The sequence below is a fragment of the Elgaria multicarinata genome, chromosome 6 (assembly GCF_023053635.1).
Source record: "Elgaria multicarinata webbii isolate HBS135686 ecotype San Diego chromosome 6, rElgMul1.1.pri, whole genome shotgun sequence".
NCBI classification, from domain to species: domain Eukaryota; kingdom Metazoa; phylum Chordata; class Lepidosauria; order Squamata; family Anguidae; genus Elgaria; species Elgaria multicarinata.
In genome coordinates, this window is record NC_086176.1 from 38,737,820 (window position 1) to 38,758,373 (window position 20,554).

At 42.9% G+C, this 20,554-nt stretch overlaps 1 protein-coding gene across 1 annotated transcript; it reads right to left on the reverse strand.

Annotated features, from left to right (window-relative positions):
• Positions 1-1,498: 1,498 nt before the first annotated feature.
• TYRP1 (tyrosinase related protein 1) lies at positions 1,499-17,340 on the reverse strand. The gene is made up of 7 exons (XM_063129262.1): positions 16,872-17,340; positions 12,853-13,175; positions 12,245-12,449; positions 10,863-11,030; positions 7,218-7,397; positions 4,733-4,879; positions 1,499-3,038 (listed from the first exon to the last, which is right to left on the reverse strand). The coding sequence occupies exons 1-7, from the start codon at positions 17,233-17,235 to the stop codon at positions 2,833-2,835; spliced, it is 1,593 nt and encodes a 530-aa protein (XP_062985332.1). The 5' UTR covers positions 17,236-17,340; the 3' UTR covers positions 1,499-2,832.
• Between the last annotated feature and the right edge of the window lie 3,214 nt (positions 17,341-20,554).

Here is a 20,554-nt window from a genome sequence, read left to right on the forward strand (position 1 = left end):
TATTTCACAACAGCCATCACAATGTTTAATTCTGCAGAATAAGAATATGTTTGGTTGAATAACAACATTTACTCTCAAAAGTTGCCTGAATCACTTTTAGGAAAACCAGAACTATATTATACTCATGACTTGACGTTTACAGTTAAATTTCTACTTTTAGTCATTAATACCTTAATATTTTTCTGTTTTAAAGCATGTTGTTACCTTATCAGTATTTTCAGACTAGGGTGAACTTCGGAACAATTATTTTTAGCCACCCACTATGGAATACTTCTTTTATGACAATTAGGAGATCCCAAGTAGCAATACAGTAGCACGTTTAAAGTAGGTAATGTAATAGAGAAAATGTGACAAGTGTTAAGGCCTGTTTCCTGCATCAGTTTAAATGTGGCCATTGAGAAGCTAGCAGTAGTCAGAAGGTCTTCCAATGCTTCCAAAAGATGTTCATGTTTTAACTTGGGCAAGTCTCCAGAGGGAGAGGAATACACAGGTGCTGCGAAACCAGGATTGACTTATTATCCTAAATTAATACACAGGGGAAAGAAATTCTGAGAGGGCATTCTTGCTTGGCCTTAAAAATTAGGATGGTACATGATATATGGTCTCATGTGTATGCGGAAAATGAATTCATACCCTAAAGCAGAACAGGATGGCATCAGGTGAAGAATCCTTAAGAGGTACCCATGATCAAAACTAAAATGAGAGGCGTACCAATATATTGTTCCCAACATGTTTTGCGACATGTCTCTTTATTAAGGGATTCTTTACTTGTTTCCTAAAGAACTTCTCATGATAGTGCAAGGAAGTTTTCTTTCTGTCACATTTATGAAGAAATTTGTGAATTTTTGGTAAGTTCTTTTTAAAAAAGAGCCAATCCCCATTCATATAATATCATGCTGAGAGAAGAAGCTGAGTGTCACACTTGAAGATTTTAAAAAATTCAGCACACATTACAATTGTTTCTGGCTTAAAAGTAGAAATTATAGCCCTTGTATATGTATGAATATTAAATCAGATATTGGACATCTTTGCTGTACAAAATCCCTTTACGCAACAGAATTGTAAAGACTAGATTCGGTTTCTTTTCGGGGCGGGGAGTAAATTGCTCTGTGCACTGCCACCCTGTGGCAGTCTTGCATAATGGTTCGTCATTTAAAAATAAATAAATAAATACCCAAAGCATATAAAAGATGTGGATGTATTTTGGCTCTGTGTATATGAGAGCAGATCAAATCAACTTTTTTTTTTTAGTAGAACTGCATTCAAAGGATGTAACTGAATGAGTAATCTAAGTTGCATGTACATAGAACATTTACATTACTTTTGGAAAAAGGTGGAGGCTGTGGGGTGGGATCCCAGCAAGAACAGATAAGTAGGGTGACAATATGGAATGGATGACAGGGTCCCTGTACCTTTAACAGTTGCATAGAAAAGGGAATTTCAGCAGGAGTCATTTGCATGCATGCAGCACCTGGTGAAATTCCCTCTTCATCACAACAGTTGATGCTGCAGGAGCCCTGCCCTCTTTTGTATCTGGTCAGTCTAGTATAGCTCTTGCAGCTTTAACTGTTGTGATGAAGAGGGAATTTCACCAGGAGCTGCATGCATACAACTGACATTTGCTGAAATTCCCTTTTCTATACAATTGTCCTCCTTTTCATACGGTTACCCTAAGATTAGTGCATGTAGATTTAGAGACATAGTGTGAGCATTTGGGAAGGATGGTGTCCTTGTTTTACCTGGACTGATTCAGGCATTTTGATTTCAGGGTTGAAAGCAGTGTTGAGAAGGGCAGATATATTTCGTGAAAAACCCCTGAAATGTGTGAATGTTGTCTTGTGTGTGTGTGTGTGTGTGTGTGTGTGTGTGTGAAGCTGTTTTTGTTGCCATTATTTCACGTACCTGCTGCAGCTTCTGTGCTATTTTTCCTAGCTAGGGTTTTTTTTCTTCCTTTTTCTTAAAGTCATCCCAGCCATCAGGGAGTGAATGTGATGACACAATGATGCTACATAGCCAATTAGATTTGACTGAAAGCTGATTTCACTGTGGGAAAACAAAGCCAATTTAGAATGAAAACAGTGCTTCCAATTTAGAATGAAAGCAGTCCATTCAGAGTGAGGGCAAGAGTTCCTAAATAGGTGAACACATTTTTCTTCATCACAACAGTTAAAGCTGCAGGAGCTATACTACAGTGAGGTTCAGGGCTTCTGCAGCTTTAACTGCTGTGATGAAGAGGGAATTTCACCAGGTGCTGCATGCATACAAATGACACCTGCTGAAATTCCCTTTTCTATACACCTGTTAAAGATACAGAAGCCTTGTCCTCCTTTCCGTATGGTCACCCTATATTCATCCTATTTCACTAAAATCCACAACAAATTGTTGAAAGGGCAGGTGCTTTTCAATGCTATTGACCATGTTAAAGAAACTCACCCTCTCATTTGAGCTCAACCCTAATCTTTGCATTATTCTCCATTTGCAGAACAAAAGAATCCAACTCTAACGAAGAAGAAGAAGAAGAACCAAAATGCGAGAAGCATTCCCAATAATTAGCTCAAGCTTCTGTATAAAATGTTTGCCATCAGCCTCTTACATTCTGGAAATTTCAAGGCATTTATTTCCTGCCATGGCTAAGTGGCTAAGGCATTACAATTGGTTAAACCAGGGGGAATGTTGATCAACTTGAAAGAAAGAGAACACATTGCTGACACAAATGACTTGAGATTTCCCTGGTGATGAGATCCAGCAAGGTTTTGTCATGCTTAATGTTCTTTATTGTCAATTAGATCAGAAAAAAGGGATGTCACGGAGCGCAGGGAAGCGGCCGCCACTTCACACCACTGACTGGCTTGGGGTGGGCATGCTGTCATAATCGTCTGAATAGGTCTGGTATTGATCAGTGAGAAGAGGCTGGTGAAGTTCGTCCCTCTTTCTCCTGGCATGAACTATACATGTGGCACCGGCGAATATAATTGCAACCAGGATCAGTGCAGTTACAATGGCAATCGTGATGATTTCAGTGACTTGGAGCGCCCGGCCTAAAAAGAAGCATAAGAAAGGGCGCATGATGTTAAAGTCTCGAATGGTGCATATAAAAGGCTGATCCACTTGATTACTTTGCTTTAGAGGAGGGCTGGGTAACTTTGGTGAGTCCAAGGGCCAATTCCGCCCCCACTTTTTGCGCTGCCGATTTGGCTGCTGAAATTCGGCAGTGCAGCGGCTGCAAAAAGCAGCCAGTTTCCTTTAAAACAAGGCACCGGGGTGGGGGTGGGGGGTGGAAACGTACGTGGTTTCAAGCAAAAGGCTTACTGGAGCATAATTCTGCTTGCAAAGAAGGTCTGCGCTCCCCACCCACCTTGTGGTCATGTAAAATAGTCCTTTTTGCCAATACCATGATGCCAAATTTCAGCTTCAATCCGCTGCTTTTTTGCCACTATGGTCAAATTTCAGGGGCAAAATGCAACTTTTATTGCTGCTGTTCACCTAACACCAAATTCCAGTGGTAAGAGTAGCCCCCCTCCAAAAAAGGCTGGGTGGGTTCACATGCGGCCCACAAGACATATGATGCTGACACCTGCTTTAGATAGGGCGACTAAACAGAAAGGAGGACAGGGCTCCTGTATCTTTAACAGCTGTATAGAAAAGGGAATTTCAGCAGGTGTCATTTGTATACATGCAGCACCTGGTGAAATCCCCTCATCATCACAACAGTTAAAGATGCAGCAGCCCTGTCCTCTTTTGTATCTGATCACGCTAAGCAGGGCTGTCATACAGCTGTTAAAGACACAGCAGCTCTGTCCGCCTTTCCATACGGTCACTCTGTTTTAGAGATTGTGTATATTACCAAGTCCCAATCATTTCAATTTACTGTTTATTGCAGTATATCCCACTAGAAATTACCCTTCTGTATTATGCCCCATTGAGATGCCTGAATTCCACAATAATAGATTTTACTGGTTTTACCAACTCAGTAATTGTGTTATGGGTAATGCCCCTTTAACAATGAAATCCTATGTGGGTTTACTCAGAAGTAAGTCCCACTGAGTACAATGTGGCTTACTTCCTTGTAAGTGTGAATAGGATTGCAGCTTAAGAGGCTTAATTCAGCTCATTTATCCTGAGCTGTTTGCTCTGTAAATCAGAACGAGGAAACACCCTTTATTTATAGACAGTCATTAGAAATGTCAGAATTTGTGCATGTATATACAACCAAACTGCCTTTCCTCAGAAAAGAGCCTGAGTTGCTTGAGACAACGCTGAGCCAGAAATCATTGGTGAACTAAACAAGGGGCAAAATAACTCTGCTCAATGGATAGTGTATTATTATGGGCCTCCTATTCTCCTTATCAAATAAAGATGATTGCTCTTTTTTTGTGTGTGGTGTGTGTTTGTTCCATGGACTTGGGAGGAGTTCAGTTTTATCCTATCTTGATGCTGAAAATGAGTGTTTTTTTCTCCCCTCAGCCCTGCCATTTCCTTGTTGATTAAAACAGGTCAAGCAGGCGACACAGATTGAAAAAAACCCAGTATTTTTGATGGGCTTCAGCTGGCATTTCATGGGACACTGTCCAAGTCAAAGCAACTGCAGAAATGAGAACAGCCCTTGGAGTTATTTCACACATAATACATTTGTAAATACTAGTAAGCCAACTTTTGAACCACTTAACCAGAGGAGAAAAAGAGTGTGTTACACAATAAAAAAAAAAAAAAAAGGAGAAGTCACATAACTTACTTGGCCACTGAACTTCATAACTGTAGCCCAGATTTTCTGGTGCTGTAACGAACATCTCATTGTTGGTCACAGGGGGCCAGAATGGTACCATGTTGTATCGTCTGTTATGTCCAATGGGGGCATTCTCCAGTGGGTATATTGAGATATCTAAAGAAAAAACAAGTTTGTTCAGTTTCAGGAACTTGATCTGGGTAGCTTGGTATGTCTCTTCTTCATGGGAATCAGATTCTTATTTCTTATGACTGAAGGCCCCGATAAGATGAGGCTAAAAGTTTGTTCAAGGACTGATAATCTAGGATCCATTTTATTAATGTGGCTGTGGGTAACATTCATAAAATGACTCCTAGATGGTCAGTCTTTGAACAAGCATTTAGCTTCACTATCTAGGAGCTTTTTCAGATGAGCATTTTAAAGCATGCTCGTGACTCCTGGATCTTCGCGGGTCATTTTAATGATACTGTGTTCCTCCTATGCATCTCCCGCTCATGTTGTCCCACTCCTTCCACCACTTTTTTCATTACAAAATAATCTTCATTAAATGTGACTCTTCTGAGCTATAACGTTATTCATCGCTATTTCCTGCTGTGTGCAGGAGAGGTTTTGCTATAAATCTCCACTAGAGGGCACTGCCCCACTAAACTGAATGGGCCACATGGTTGCTTCTCTTCCTCCGGGTAATTGCAGCTCGTTGCAGAAGTGGAAGAGATGCAGTTTCAGAGCCAAAGGTAAGGGAACGTGATTTCTCCCTGTCTGAAGGAGCTCTAAGGCAGGATTTGCACTACTCCTTTAAAATAGTTTATAACTGTAGTGATAACTGTTGGGGCCCAGGACACACTATATACACAGTTTTTAAACCATTTTCAAAGTGTCATATCCTGCCTAGTTTAGATCTGGCCTAAGTCTTCAGCAATAAGTAATAAGAATTGGTTCCTATGAAGAACCATCCATGCTTTTGTATATCCTATGGCTCTCAAAGTTTAAGGCTGGCTCAAGGACAGGCCCAATACAAAATGCTATCATTGTTTTGTATGTTAAGATCATAAGAACATGAGAAGAGCCCTGCTGGATCAGACCAAGCGTCCATCTAGTCCAGCACTCTGTTTACACAGTGGCCAACCAGCCATCGGCCAGGCACCAACAAGGCAGGACACTGGTTCTTGAGGTAGAAGGTCGATGCTATAAAATAAATATATAGAACTGGATTACCATGGGCATGTCTACACCAGCCATTTATCCCAGGATCTTCCGGGATCATCCCTGTGCATGCAAATGACACAGAGGGGATCTCGGGAGCAGGCAGGGATGATTCTATGATCCCTTCATTTTCCTGGGATAATCCTTAGGTGTAGAAAGGGTCCATGATAAGGACTTGCAAGACAAACACACACACTGGGCCTTGTTTTTTGAAACTTCCTACCTTTAGGGAACCCTTTAGTCTCTATACTGAGGAGTTCCGCTGAATCTTCTACAGAAGCTCCATGGATTGGAAAGCATTAAGGAGCACATTCTGAAGTGCACTAGGGACACCCGTGGTGCCCATCTGGTCTCACTATTGCCTCACACAAGCTGAAATGCCCCTCATGCCTAACACTTTTCTGGGCAGGGGAAAATCAATACAGTATAGTTGATCAAGGAAATATATCCATCATTAATAGTTTTCCCAGATAATCTTCTCAGGATCCCCTAAGTGCAGTTGGAAAACCATTGCCTTCAAGCGTGCTTTGGAGCTTATGGGCTGTATCCATTGTTAGTCCTACTTAGAGGAGATCCGTAGAAATAAATAGGACTTAAATTAGACTAGCAATACAACCCAATGCACTTCTCCTCTCCCTGTCTTTGCCCAGACCGACAAAGAGACTGCCTACCTCCTGCCATGCCATCTGCTTTTGTTTTGTATTTGCTAAGGGAACATGACACGAACTTATGTGATTTTCCTGCATTAACAAACAGCTCTTTGGAAGTTGCCAGTTTTGCCACTTGACTTGCTATGAAAAAGTGTAGATTTTTCAAGAGTACCTGCAAATGTGTGCCTTCCAACAGTGACTCCATTGTTTTGCTTTTCTCTTTTTTTGGGGGGAGGGCTATGGGGAGCGAGGATTATGGATAGCAGTGCTTGGCCTACATTTGTAAAGTTATGAGACAGAAACAGGGAATGTTGCTATTTCCGTTATTCTGATCAGCTGATGTGGGAAAATGCCTCAAGATCTGGTGTGGTTTATCCTGCATCCGCAACAATAACTCCTTCTATGGCTGCATTTTGTTCTGCTTCCAGAGGCAGGAGGGAAAGGATGCAGTTGTGCCATGGGGCTCTGACCCTGGTTGCACTGCTGCAATGGGATCGTGGCATTGGTTCAGGCCAAGATAGGGAGCTGGCCGATGGATCTCATGCCCTGTCTGGGATGAGAATCAGGTCAATATGTTGCAGTGGGTAAACTGGTTTCTTTGATTCGATTGTGGGGAAATTACACAAGCCAAAACATCTCACCAGGGTTATGCCTCCTCAGCCATTCATCAAAGAGAGCATCGGTAAATGTGTGCAGGAGGACAAAAATAGGGTCATTTGGGGACAAGTGGGTTTGCCCTCCAGTGCCATTCAAAAACAGATGGGCCAGATTGTGAAGACTGCGCACCGCCGGATCGTACTTTCCTGAGGGATTGCTGTAGCCTGAGTGGAAAAAGAAAGAAGAGGCACAAGTTGGAGTCACTAGTGGAGATCTTCTGCCAAAGCACCATTCCCAGTGGGATATGATTTTGTCTGGCATGATGCCAGGCGGCTCTCTTGACTTATTTAAGGACATTGCTTAGTTCCTCCAATACAATCTGTTAAACCAGGGATGAGGAACCTTTGACTTGCAGGCCTAATCTGACCCACAGAAGTTTCCCATCTGGCCTGCAGAGGCTTGGACTCCCTTGATGGGGCTTGCCCACAGCCCTCCCCAAGCCACGGCATCAGACCTGAGGCTACTGGGGCCTTTGGGAGGAAGTGGGGAGAGGAGCCCCCTTGTTCTCTGATCTGTGATTGCTGATCTGCAGCATGCTGCTCCCTCTGCCAGTGGGGACTCTGGAGGTCCAATGATACAGGAATCCAGGCAGCTGCCTTGTACTGACCTCAGACCATTGGTCCATCTAGCCTAGTATTGTCAACTCCGCCTGGCAACAGCTCACCAGGGCCTTCAGGCAGGATTCTTTCTCACTTTACCTGGAGATGCTAGGGATCGAACCTGGGACTTTCTGCACGCAAAGCAGGTGCTCTGTCGCACTGAGCTATGGCCCCTCCCACCCATGCCATCACCAGCAGGGGCCTCTCCCTGATATCATATGGCCTGTGGAAGGGACTGGGGAAACAAGCTGGCCCCCAGATGAAATATGGTTTCCCATCCCAGCCTTAAACATATGACTGCTTTTACCCTAGAAAAGCCCATTTTGAGATCCAAATGAATCCTAGTAAGATGATAACACTAGATGAATAATAAGTGACCTGCTTGCTTATGTGTTTGTTGTACACGTGAAGTGTTGCACATTGATGGTGGTGAAATACCAACATCTGATTTCTTTGGTGTGTATGTTTTTAGCATTGAGCTAAGGCTCTTGCGTTTGGATCAAAATGGCAGTGGACATAATTGAAACCACCACATGCATTTTCTAACTGCTGACACAAGTGTCAAGATGCTCTCATGTCTCCTAATGGGCCAGATGTTTCTTCAGTTCCCCACATGTCTTTTCCTGACTGGCTGCCAGCAGAGTGACTTTGGAAAGGGAGCTGATGCTTCAGGGAGTCCAATAACTCCCCATGCTGATGCTCCAGCATTGCTGAACTAATTCTTAGAATGTAAGAATCTTGGTTTTCAGAAGACCTAAAATGCTTCTATGCGGAAAATCCAATTCAAACTGGGGTGAATAAAACTAAGTGTGGTATGGTTAGCCCAAATAGACCACTCTAATATTTTTCTAATATATCCCTTCCTTTGAACTTCATGATGTAAAGTCCCGTATGTCTTGGATATCTCTGTCCAATTGATCATCTCCTCCTTCCTGCTAGAGCTCTGTCTTTAAACATGTATCTCACAGGTGCAGAACCCCCGGCCTGCAGGCCTAATCCAGGCCTTTGGCCCCCCCAATTCGGCCTGTGGCACCTCCTGGAGGTGGAGCTTGGAATCCCTTGCCCGTTGCTCCTCCTCCCAATGAGTGTGGCCATGCCCACTCACATCATCCGGCCCATGAAAGGTCTGGTGGGGAGCAATCCATCCCACCACCCAACTAATGTTCTGTACCCCTGATCTATTTGGTGCCTGACTCTCGTTTTTAGAGCCCTCCCACAAAATTAACCCTGTAATACTCATCCCCAACTGTAGCCACAAACGCCATCAAGCCCAGTCACGTGTCAATGCCTTTGCGTTCATCACTTTCTGCCCACCCTTGTCCTCCATCTGCTGCTGTTTACCCCACTGCTGATGTTTCAGTGGTCAGTGCTTTCAGGGCAGGGACCTGTCATTTTGCTTGCGAAACCTTGTAAAGCTCCGTGCACATCAATGATTGAAAGTACATAAGAAAGTAAATGAATGAAATACCAACTGTATTTCACGACCAACTCTTGTCAGATTGTGAGGTGAAGAAAGCAAAGAAAGGGACACAGAAGCTAATATGCAGTGCAGAATTCTGAGGAAATACAATGTTCTGAATACGCAATAACTGTGATTAACACTCCCCCCCCCCCCGGAGGGATGACATAATTTGTTCGCTTCCTGGTATTCACACCAAAAGAGCAGTGCCTGAAATGATGGCATCTTGCTTCCTTACTACCAGATAATGTACCTCAAACCATAATATGTAGGTGGATCTGACTCAATCTGCTGATCTCAGTCTCTTCTCTTGCTAGTTAGGGATTATAGCTCATAAGACTAGGACCTTAGCTAGATGGGGAGAAATCCCGGGGCGATCCCTGGAATCGTCTCTGTGTGTTCACATGATGCACAGGGCTGTTAGCTTCATCCCACGTACCTGTTTCCCTTCAATTATCCCCTACAGTGCTAAGCAGTCGGTGTTGTTGTTGCTAGCTAAATCACACCCCAGGCAGCAGCACTCCTAAGATCCTTTGCATACCAGGAAATAGGTTTAAGGGGGAAATGTAAAAAATCACAAAAAACCAACAGATGACCCAATCTGATTCAAATTTGGTATGCTTAAAGCTCTCCTTAATATCTATTACTGTGCCAACTTTGATGTCTTTATCTTTAAAACTTATGCAGATGTAAGCATTTGTTTAATTTTTCCTTAAACATATCAAATCCTGCTCCTGCACCCCCAGTCGCCGCTCGGAAAACAACAAATGATTCGCTCTTAAAGGGGTATCAAAATAGGATGGGTCTTTTGGCTTTATAGCACAATTAAAGCAGGATGCATGGGAGTACTTCACAGTCAAAGCACATTATAAACTGGAAAACTTCAGAGTACTTCACAATAAAAGCAGATTATAAAATGGAAAACTTCGGAATCCTTTGCACGCAATTCACAGTGATTGCACAGTATAACCCTGGTGTGATAAAGCTCTCTCTCTCTCTCTCTCTCTCTCTCTCTCTGTGTGTGTGTGTGTGTATGAGGGATATGTGTAAAACTAAACTAAAGGAATGCTTAATTTGTTGTGGTTGCTGCTGTTGCTGCGGAGGCTAATATGCAATTCTTTTTAATGTGGATCAATATATCAGAATGAAAAAGTGTTGTTTGCTGTAAACCAATATTTAGCCATCGGAAGTATTACTTGTCAGTACTGACAAGATGTCATATCATTTGTTTTGATTATCCTAATTGAGGGGGGGGGGAAGAATGATATAGGAAGTGATTCATGGCTTTTCCCTTCTTTTTAAAATAAAGGGCATATTTGTAACCTATTCCACTTTGGGAAAACCTGGTGAATAATATAAGGGTTTTCCATCTCATGCTATTTGTTCCCAGACCTTAGATTCTTCACATAATGATGGGTTTGAAAGGGGGGAAATGTGATTTCCTAAAAGAATTTCCATTTTTTTCTTTCGTTCTGCAAAAAGATTTGACCTGTTTTCTTTTGATGCAAACTCAATGAGCGCACAAGATACAGCCCCTCTGTTTCCAGACCTTTTATCTGAGAGTTACTTGCCTTCCAGCGAATTACGAAAACTGTCTGTGGAATTTGAATAGAAGGGAGGCGTATCGAATAATCCGACTTCTAAGCAAAGAGCAACATCCTGTGGCTCAGGAAGGCGCTGCACCATTGGCCGGGCAACATTTCCAGCAGGGTTGCGTCTGATTGGACCACCTTCTGTGCCTGGCATATGAACGAGGGGAAAAAGAAGAGGGCAAAAGTCTGATGTGCTACAGAGATTGTTACAAAATCTAGGAAATACAGTGATGAGCTAGAGTTAGGCAAAACAGGGGCAGTGTCTTTAGTTTTTGGCTAGGGGGCACTCTGAATTATCCCTGCATACCACAAGAGCGCTTTGGCTATTGTAAGGGTGTCATCAGACGAGCGTTTTATCGCACGCTTGCTATTGCCCACTGACGGACGTTCGCGCGTCCTTTAGATGACATCGTCTCCCTCCCACTCCTTCCACTTGTTTTTCCGTCGCAAAATAGACCCCTTTTAATCTGACTTTTTTAAAAAAACAAAAACAAAAAACAAAAAACAGAATGTGCTGTGATCTCCTGCTGTGTGCAGGAAAAGTGGTGCGATAAAAACGGCCCCTGAATGGGCCATGTAGTCTTTGTTTACTTCCTCTTTTCTCTCCGGTAGGAAAGAGGAAGTAATGGGGGACAGAAGCGGAGGCAGAGAAGCAACAGTAAGGAAACATAATTTCCCCCCATGTGATGATGCTCTAAGGGGTCCTGTATTTTTAACAGTTGTATTGAAAAGGGAATTTCAGCAGGTGTCATTTGTATATATGGAGAACCTGGTGAAATCTCCTCTTCATCACAACAGTTAAAGCTGCAGGTGCCCTGCTCTCTTTTAAATCTGGTCACTCCAGTATAGCTCCTGCACTTTAACTGTTGTGATGAAGAGAGAATTTCACCAGGTTTTCCATATATACAAATGACACCTGCTGAAATTCCCTTTTCTATGCAACTGTTAAAGATACAGGAGCCCTGTCCTCCTTTACATATGGTCACCCTACACCTACCAAATCCCTGGGGTGCAAAGAGCAAGCCCTTATATCACCTTCATCAGGGACACAAGTCCTGGTTTTTGCACCACAAGTAGAAATCTGTGAGGCAGATGAACATTCCTCAGCTCTCCAAAGCAGAGACATTTCCCGTGCTATCTGAGGTGTCACGATTAATCATAAAAGAGCTTTCCCATCCTCAGAAGCTCTGAAGGTAACATATTTCTTCTTCTGGAAACTTGAGATTAAGAGAAGGATGAAGGCAGGTAGGTTTTATATCAAACCCAAGCAGAATCTGAAAAATGATCTAGAATCTGTTAACTTTTGGGGAGAAAGTGGCCTAGCAACAGCTTAATAAGTATATTTATGAATCTAGGCTTACTGTTGCAAATGGTTCCCAGAGTATCGTAGTCATCAACATCCTCACACAAAACTCGCCACTGAGAGAAGATGGAGTTTTGGCTTATTAGAGAGACATCAAAGTTGCTTCTAGCTCCCATTAGATCATCTGTGCAGATGTCACAGGTGTTTCTACCTGTTGCGAAGTTCCAGTAGGGAAGTGCAAAAGAAGGATCCCGAAGCATATCCTAGTGAAGAATACCAGATTAATGGCAAGCTACATTGTATTGCAGTCAAGACTAGTTGAAATTCTGAGATGGTTAAAACATTCATTTCTTTCTATGCTACTCCAGGCAAGTTTGAATACATGGCCAATAATATGGTTCTTTCCCACAACAAATATTGGGTGTTTCCCTGTTCCAATGCACATCTTTGAACCCATAAATTAGAAGCTGCCTTCTAAACTGCTTTGGAATTTTTTAATTTATTTTTGTATGAATATAGACATTTTCAAAACAAAACTCGAGGGTCACAACATTGTCTAAAGAACCCATAAACAACTGTGAGTGGGGAATGAAGAGTGCACAATAAATGCATCAGGTAGAAAGGCTCTAACTTGACAGCATAGGAGACAAATAACATAAACTTTACCTGAATGTCTCTCTCCAGCTGCAGTAGATGATACCTATGCCAGGTGAGAAATGCTGGCCCTTCGTGGGAGAAATCTATTCCACCAAAACTCTGCTGGCCTGGTCCAAGGAATGTTTTTCTGACAGAGTAATAATGGGACCACACAAAATAATTATAAATGGTGACATTGTCAAATTGTGGTGTAGCGCCGCCAGGCCCCATGATCTCCTCACGTCTCCTTGTGGCAATCACAATGTCAGGGTGCACACGATTCTTGGCTTGTTGCAAGATCCTTAAAAAACGAACCCTTTCTTCATTACTCAGATCCAGAAGGTTTCTTCTGACTAAAAATTTAAAAAGTAAAAATGTATTAAGGAGTGAAAAGAAGTATAAGTATGAGATTGATGTTCCACAGATATCTATTTCCTATTTCAAAAGGATTATCTACGTCAATTATATCCAAGTATTCAAAGTGAGAATGTGGCTTCTGCAAAATTATATGGTTGTTGTAAATGTCATGCCTATGTCTACTGTAGATCTGACTGTTTTGAATATTACTGGCATTGCAAATGTTACACATGCATTACAGCAGAGCTGGGCAACATATGCCCAGAGTAGACAAGCTGGAGCGTGTTCAGAGGAGGGCAACTAGGATGATCAGGGGTCTGGAAACAAAGCCCTATGAAGAGAGACTGAAAGAACTGGGCATGTTTAGCCTGGAGAAGAGAAGATTGAGGGGAGACATGATACCACTTTTCAAATACTTAAAAGGTTGTCACACAGAGGAGGGCCAGGATCTCTTCTCGATCCTCCCAGAGTGCAGGACACGGAATAACGGGCTCAAGTTAAAGGAAACCAGATTCCAGCTGGACATCAGGAAACACTTCCTGACTGTTAGAGCAGTACGACAATGGAATCAGTTACCTAGGGAGGTTGTGGGCTCTCCCACACTAGAGGCATTCAAGAGGCAGCTGGACAAGCATCTGTCAGGGATGCTTTAGGGTGGATTCCTGCATTGAGCAGGGGGTTGGACTCGATGGCCTTGTAGGCCCCTTCCAACTCTACCATTCTATGTTTCTATGATTCTATGGTCCTGCAGCCCCAACAGAAATTCAGGGAGACCCCGAAAATTTTAAAAAGAAATGTGATATATAGATATAGTTATATGTGGCTGCTAGAGCTGCAACACTGTCCACGAAGGGCCAAATTACCTTGTCTGTAAGCTAATTCTGGCCTTTTTGGTGCTCTCTAACAGTTTGCAATGCCTTCCCTGTTTTTAGCACAGCGGCAAAAATGGCACAGAAACCTCCCTATCCCTGCATTAGAAGCTGAAGATGGTGGTGAAAGGTAAAACTTTCAATTCTGTTTCTAGGCTTAGAACTTTAAGAGCTTCTTTAAATTAATGATCTATAATGTGCTCATTACTGGCTACTCATGGATTTTCGTGGGTCCTTTTGACAACACTATTAGCCTCCTGTGCACTCCCGCTCCTTTTCTCAGTTTTAGCGTCACAAAGTAAACCTCAGAAAACCCAACTCTTCTTAAGCTGCTTTATAAAATGCCCACTAGAGGGCGATGTCCCATTGAAATATACAGGCCACGTGGTCGCTGCTCTCTTTTCCTGTGTAATGGTGCTAGTTTCAAACGCGGAAGAGAACCTGGATGAGAGCAATGGTAAGGAAACATGATTCCCCTCCCCCCATTTGAAAGTCCTCTAAGAATGTTAAATGAGCTTTTAAAAATCAGTAATTCAGAATGGGGAGGTCTGTATTTCTTCTTGTGAGCCCATCCATCCATTTTAAAAATATGACAAAATTGCAGGATTGTCTTCCCTGACATGGCCATTATTAGTCATGCCTCTATTATTGATAACCTTCAGAATTTATTTTATCTATTTATTTATTTATTACATTTTTATACCACCCAATAGCTGAAGCTCTCTGGGCGGTTCACAAAAATTAAAACCATAATAAAACAACCAACAGTCTAAAAACACAAATACAAAATGAGAAGAAACAGGAGGCATTTAATAGTAAACTGCTTAGGTGTCTGTTTATCTATACTTTCCACAGAGATCAGCAACTATATAAGACACTCGAGAATTCTCGAATCCCCTTCAGGGATCAGTCCAACTCAACAATCCACACATAAGTGCATCTAATTCTGCATGTATTGATGGGGTCTTCATCTAGGAATTCTCCTCAGCTATTCCACAAATTTATCAGGGAGTGGCAGGGAGACTGTGGCAGGGAGACCAGGCTGTGTAGTCTGCCTGCCCCTACTCATGGTAGGTCTATGAGGACTTGTACCCCATAATATAGCACTTGACAGACAGTGCAATGAAGTGGTTCAAACATTGAATTTGGGCAGGAGTGACCCACATTTAAATCCGTACTTAGCCATAAAGCTCACTGGGCTGGTTGCCACCTCTCAGCCTAACCTATCTCTCAGGGTTGCTGTGAGGATAAAATGGTGGATGGAGAACTATGGAGAGTTCCCCAGAGGAAGGTAGTAGATAAATATAATGAGGAAGGAAGCTTTTTTGTCCACATTTCTGGTAATGCACTGAAATGACAAGCAAAAAAGCTTTAAAAGCTGCTGTGCAAACATGTTAGGAACAGGCCATTTTCACATATCTCAATCCCTAAAATCAGTGGTCACATGTGTGTAAGAGGTACCAAGATGAATAACAACTTGTAACTCCATTGGCCACAGGTATACTCTAACAGGATAAGTAAATTATCCCTGTCTACACTTTCCAATCTCTTTATAATCTTATGCATTACAATAATACCCTCTTTTGTACACTGAAGGGCCCTTATTTTGCTTCTATACCCTTTCCTTTGTATCTCCCTGAAACTTTTGATGACCTGCTCAGAATGTCTTCTTTTTAAGAAGAACAAACCAGCATACAGAACTCACTCTGTGAATGCACCATCAATTTTACATAGTATCCCTACGATGGTTTCTGAGCTATTTTCTGCATCTTTTCTACCAATTGCTACCATTTTGTTTCCTTTTCTGGTATCTGCTGTATCTTGAGAAAAATGTCCACAGTGACACCAAGATCTCATTCTACATCGGTTATAATTTAACAACCAATTTTAATAACCCAGGGCATTTTCCAATGCTGCTGCTCTTCTTATGCCATTGATGTAGTGCTAGCGTAAGGAACCTCTACCACAACACCAATAGTGTATGCTGGGTATATTGGTTTCCCCATAAATTCATTGCTCCAACAAACCTTAGAGGTTGCTTATGCTAGCACTACGTCAGTGGTGCAAGTGGAGGGGCAATGCTGGATGCTTCCCCCAATATCCTTAAAACTTGTTGAACTCTGTCCCGGCACCCTCTTACTTCCGAACTTAGTGCAAATCATGAGTTGACAAAAGAATAGATGTCTTCAAAACTCTGCAGCCGCCTGCTGGACATCTGAATTTAGGAATTGGGATGCTGATACAACAGGCATTAGGACTTAGAAAGAGAGAAGGACATGACATTTCTAGCTTCTCAAAACCCTGCACAAGGAAATTCCATTACAGTAAAGCATCACTTCAGTCTTGCTGATCTCCTCCCCGCCCTCCAGCTTAGGATGGACTGAAGCTAAAATCGGACCAGTGCCACCCCTACAAATTCAAAGTGAACTCAGAAGCAATGACTTTGGCACTAAATTACCATGTCATTATAATACATACTTTCAATCATGTCATTATAATACATACTTTCCCCCCAAAAGGGATTTATTTATACTTTATTTGTTTGAAATATATTCTGCTTTTCTTTTTGATTTAGAGACTCAAATGTCTGCTAACAGAAGTCTGTAGGGGTATATATTAACACATTTGAAATTTCATGTTGTTTGACTTGCAAGTTCACTCACAGAAGTTCTGAAAACTGAATCATCATGGATAATCCATTTTCAGAGAACCATCAACGTTAGCTATTAGAAATGCTGAAATACTGAAAGAAAAGGGAGACAACCGTTGAGCTAAAAGGTACAACGGAAGTACAAACATACTCTTTCTTCTTATTGTCCTTACCTATTGGAGTCTGCTGATCACATGCAGGTCCACTCCAGCCAGGTCGACAGGACCCACAGTTGTATCCATAGAAGTTTCGGTTGCATTGGCAGGTTCGGTTGAAGAAGCGTAGAGGCCATTGCTCACGGTCGTCCCGACCATCATGCATGTACTGAGGTCCATGGGGTCGAGAATCTGCCATCACTTGTATACACTGACCCCTTCCAGAAGTCCATCCGCAGCGGTCCGAACCAGGAATCACCACTGGAGACAGGTCTGGACAACATTCGCCCCGTGTCAGTGCATCAACTGTAGCACACTGCCGGGGGAACTGACCATGTGTTGCTCCAAACAGGCTGAAGAGAAGTAGTATGGATAGATGCATAACGAAAGTCCAGATTCAACAAAAACAAGGATCTGACGTTGCGTCCTTTCTTGTGAACAGGTATCCAGAAAGCTCGCTTTGCTTTCTGTCTAGCGATGCAAACTTTAAAACAGAGGAACAAGAAAGGAGGAGGGAATTAAAATGCTGCAGAAGATGTCATAAGATATCGCTTCACCCATTGAAACGACCCTTCAGATCTGTTTTCTATGTGTTTGAAGTGTAACTTAATGCAATTATCATCATGTTCATCATCAACAACTGCAGTGTGAGTTCTTCAGAATATCTAGAACAGGTCTTATCTTGCTGGACATACAAACTTAAGTACAGGATCTGAGACAACAGAAAGATGCAAACTGCAAGTCAAAAAGAAACCATTCAAATGCTTAATATTAAGACCTTTCTCTGAGAAGGCAGAGATCCTGCATTTATCAGTACATTCTAAACCAGATATTTCTGCCCTAAGACCTCCTGCTACACCCCTTACTGCAACACCAACAATCACAATTGCATTTATGAATGATCTCCCATTCATAGTTCCCCAGGACAACAAGCAAGTAAACTTTCCATGCACTAATTATCACAGGGGTCCTGGCAGCCAGTTTCTTGCGATATGTCACTATACATTCCTGCTATAGTAGAAGTATCCATGAATCCCAAAGCATCTAAACCAATCATTCCATGCATTAGCATTTTATCATCCTTATTTTCTGTTGAAATGGAAAAATTCCAAAATGTATTTTTTTAAAGAGCATCTCTGCCTTGTACCTTTTTAAAGAAATTACTTATAGTTTTGCTGAATTCCTGAATGCTCCTCGGTTGATTGTTCTTTTAGTTCCAGTTTTTCCTGTAGCTCCGGCCCTGAACCAAGCAGTGCTAATTTGTTTTGGGTTTCTGTCTGCTCTCTAATCCTGGTCTTGCCAACAATTTGGTTTGGCGTGACCCTCTCTCTCTCTTTCTCCTCCTAATCCCTTTCTACTTCAATGAATTCCCCTGGATAAGTACTCTTACAGCACATGATTCTTTTCATGCTGATCTCCTTGTGATTTTACAAATTTTAGAAAAGGTCAGAGGCACGTAATTGAAAGGAAAACAGATAACCCAAACTGAAGAGGCTCTTTATTCTTTATGCAAAGGAAGGCCTGCAAGGAGATTGTGGGGAGGGAAGTGAAGCAAAGGCGAATCGCCACAGAATAGAGAAATATTCTTTGTTAAAAATCAAGGGCTCCAATTTCACACAAGGAAAACCACGCCACTATCAACTTCTTTGTCATGATGGCCCAGCTGACTTCCTGCATTAAATTAGCCCACGGTAAATGATTTCAAGTTAATGATATTTCTAGCATGTTGGGCAATATATCAGGAATAATGGCTGCCATATATTAGGCATGCATTAGGGGCCACACAAATAGGGTGACCATATGGAAAGGAGGACAGGGCTCCTGTATCTTTAACAGTTGTATAGAAAAGGGCATTTTAGCAGGTGTCATTTGTATGCAGGCAGCACCAAGTGAAATTCCTTCTTCATCGCAACAGTTAAAGCTGCAAGAGCCTTGCCTAGCATGATCAAATACAAAAGAGGGCAGGGGTCCTGCAGCTTCAACTGTTGTGTTGAAGAGGGAATTTCAACAGGTGCTGCATGTATAACAGTGACACCTACTGAAATTCCCTTTTCGATACAACTGTTAAAGATACAGGAGCCCTGTCCTCCTTTCCATATGGTAGGGTGAACATATGAAAAGGAGGACAGGGCTCCTGTATCTTTAACAGTTGTGATGAAGAGGGAAATTCAGCAGGTATCATTTGTATGCATACAACACCAGGTGAAATTCCCTCTTCATCACAACTGTTAAAGATACAGGAGCAGTGCCCTCTTTTTTATCTGGACAAGAAAGCATGGCTCCTGCAGCTTTAATGGTTCTGATGAAGAGGGAATTTCACCTGGTGCTGTATGCATACAAATGACACCTGCTGAAATTCCCTCTTCATCACAACTGTTAAAGATACAGGAGTCCTGTCCTCCTTTCCGTATGGTCACCTTAATTTTGAAGGCACACAACTACTGATCTTTGCCAGTGATTGTAGGCTCCTGACTCCTTTCTGGTTTGCATGAAAATTCCAGCTTTAAAGTTCACTGGTTACAAATTCCGCTTCTCAGACTACACATCCTATAAATGCATTCACAATGCCCCAGTTTTCAAACAAGGGCTTTATTCAGAATCCTTTTTCAGCCACCTCACAATGGAAGAAAAGGCATATTATTAAAGCAATGTTTCCCCTCCATGCTTAATTTATCCAGCAGCCTGAAGGTTTGCTAGTGATCAGCATGAGACTGGATCTTCATTAGCTCAACTACTGCCAAGTGGTTAATCAAAGAAGATTAATCAACTCCATTAATCTGATTGGATTGGGCCAACTAGAGGTGAATTTAGGATTTGGATGAATCCCAAATCTTGAACAGAATTGACCCGATTTGGACAGATTTGGGAGATATTGAAGGGGGCCTCCTCAGAAGTAGACACAATGGAAATCTGAAAAATCTTGACGATTTGGAGGGACTCAGACACCTGGTTCGCATGATCACAGGGTGGTTAAAAATAGGGCTGTGCACGGACCCCCCGAACCGCTTCGTGGCCCGATCTGCATCTTTCGGATTGGGCCGATCTGATTTGGGTCGATCTCACCCTCCCCTGCTGTACTCCACAGAGCAAGTTCCATAGGGGCGGATCGAGATTTTGCCCCCCTTCCCTACTTACTTGCCTCCGTGGCAGACAGCAGAGGCAGGTAAGTGGGGAAAGGGGGCAAAATGGGGGCTGAATAAGCCCCCTCCCCACTGCCCTGTTACCTGGCTCCACCACCGTCACTGCATGGACAGCGTTGGCAGAGCCAGGTAAGCCCCTTCCCCCCACCACCACTTACCTGCCTCCATCATGGTCTGGCGCCAGCTTCAACTGAGGGCCAGGCCTCATAGAGCAGCAGCCTGCTCTTCCGGCTTGAGGCCTGGCCCTCAGTTGAAGCCTGCGCCAGAGGCAGGTAAGCCCCCTCCTCCCCGCCCCCTTACCTGGCTCCACTGCCATTGCTGCATGGACTGCGGCGGCAGAGCCAGGCAAGTCCCCCTCCCCCCACTTACCTGCCTCCATCATGGTCCAGCACAAGCTTCAACTGAGTACCGGGCCGGACTGCAGCAGACACAGGTAAGCCCCCCTGCCCCCTTTATATGGCTCCTCCGCTGTCGCCGTATGGACTGCGGCAGCAGCACCACCGCCAGGTGAGCCCCTCCCCTGCTATCTGTGTTCAGAGCTCCGGATGGATCCGCAGCTCG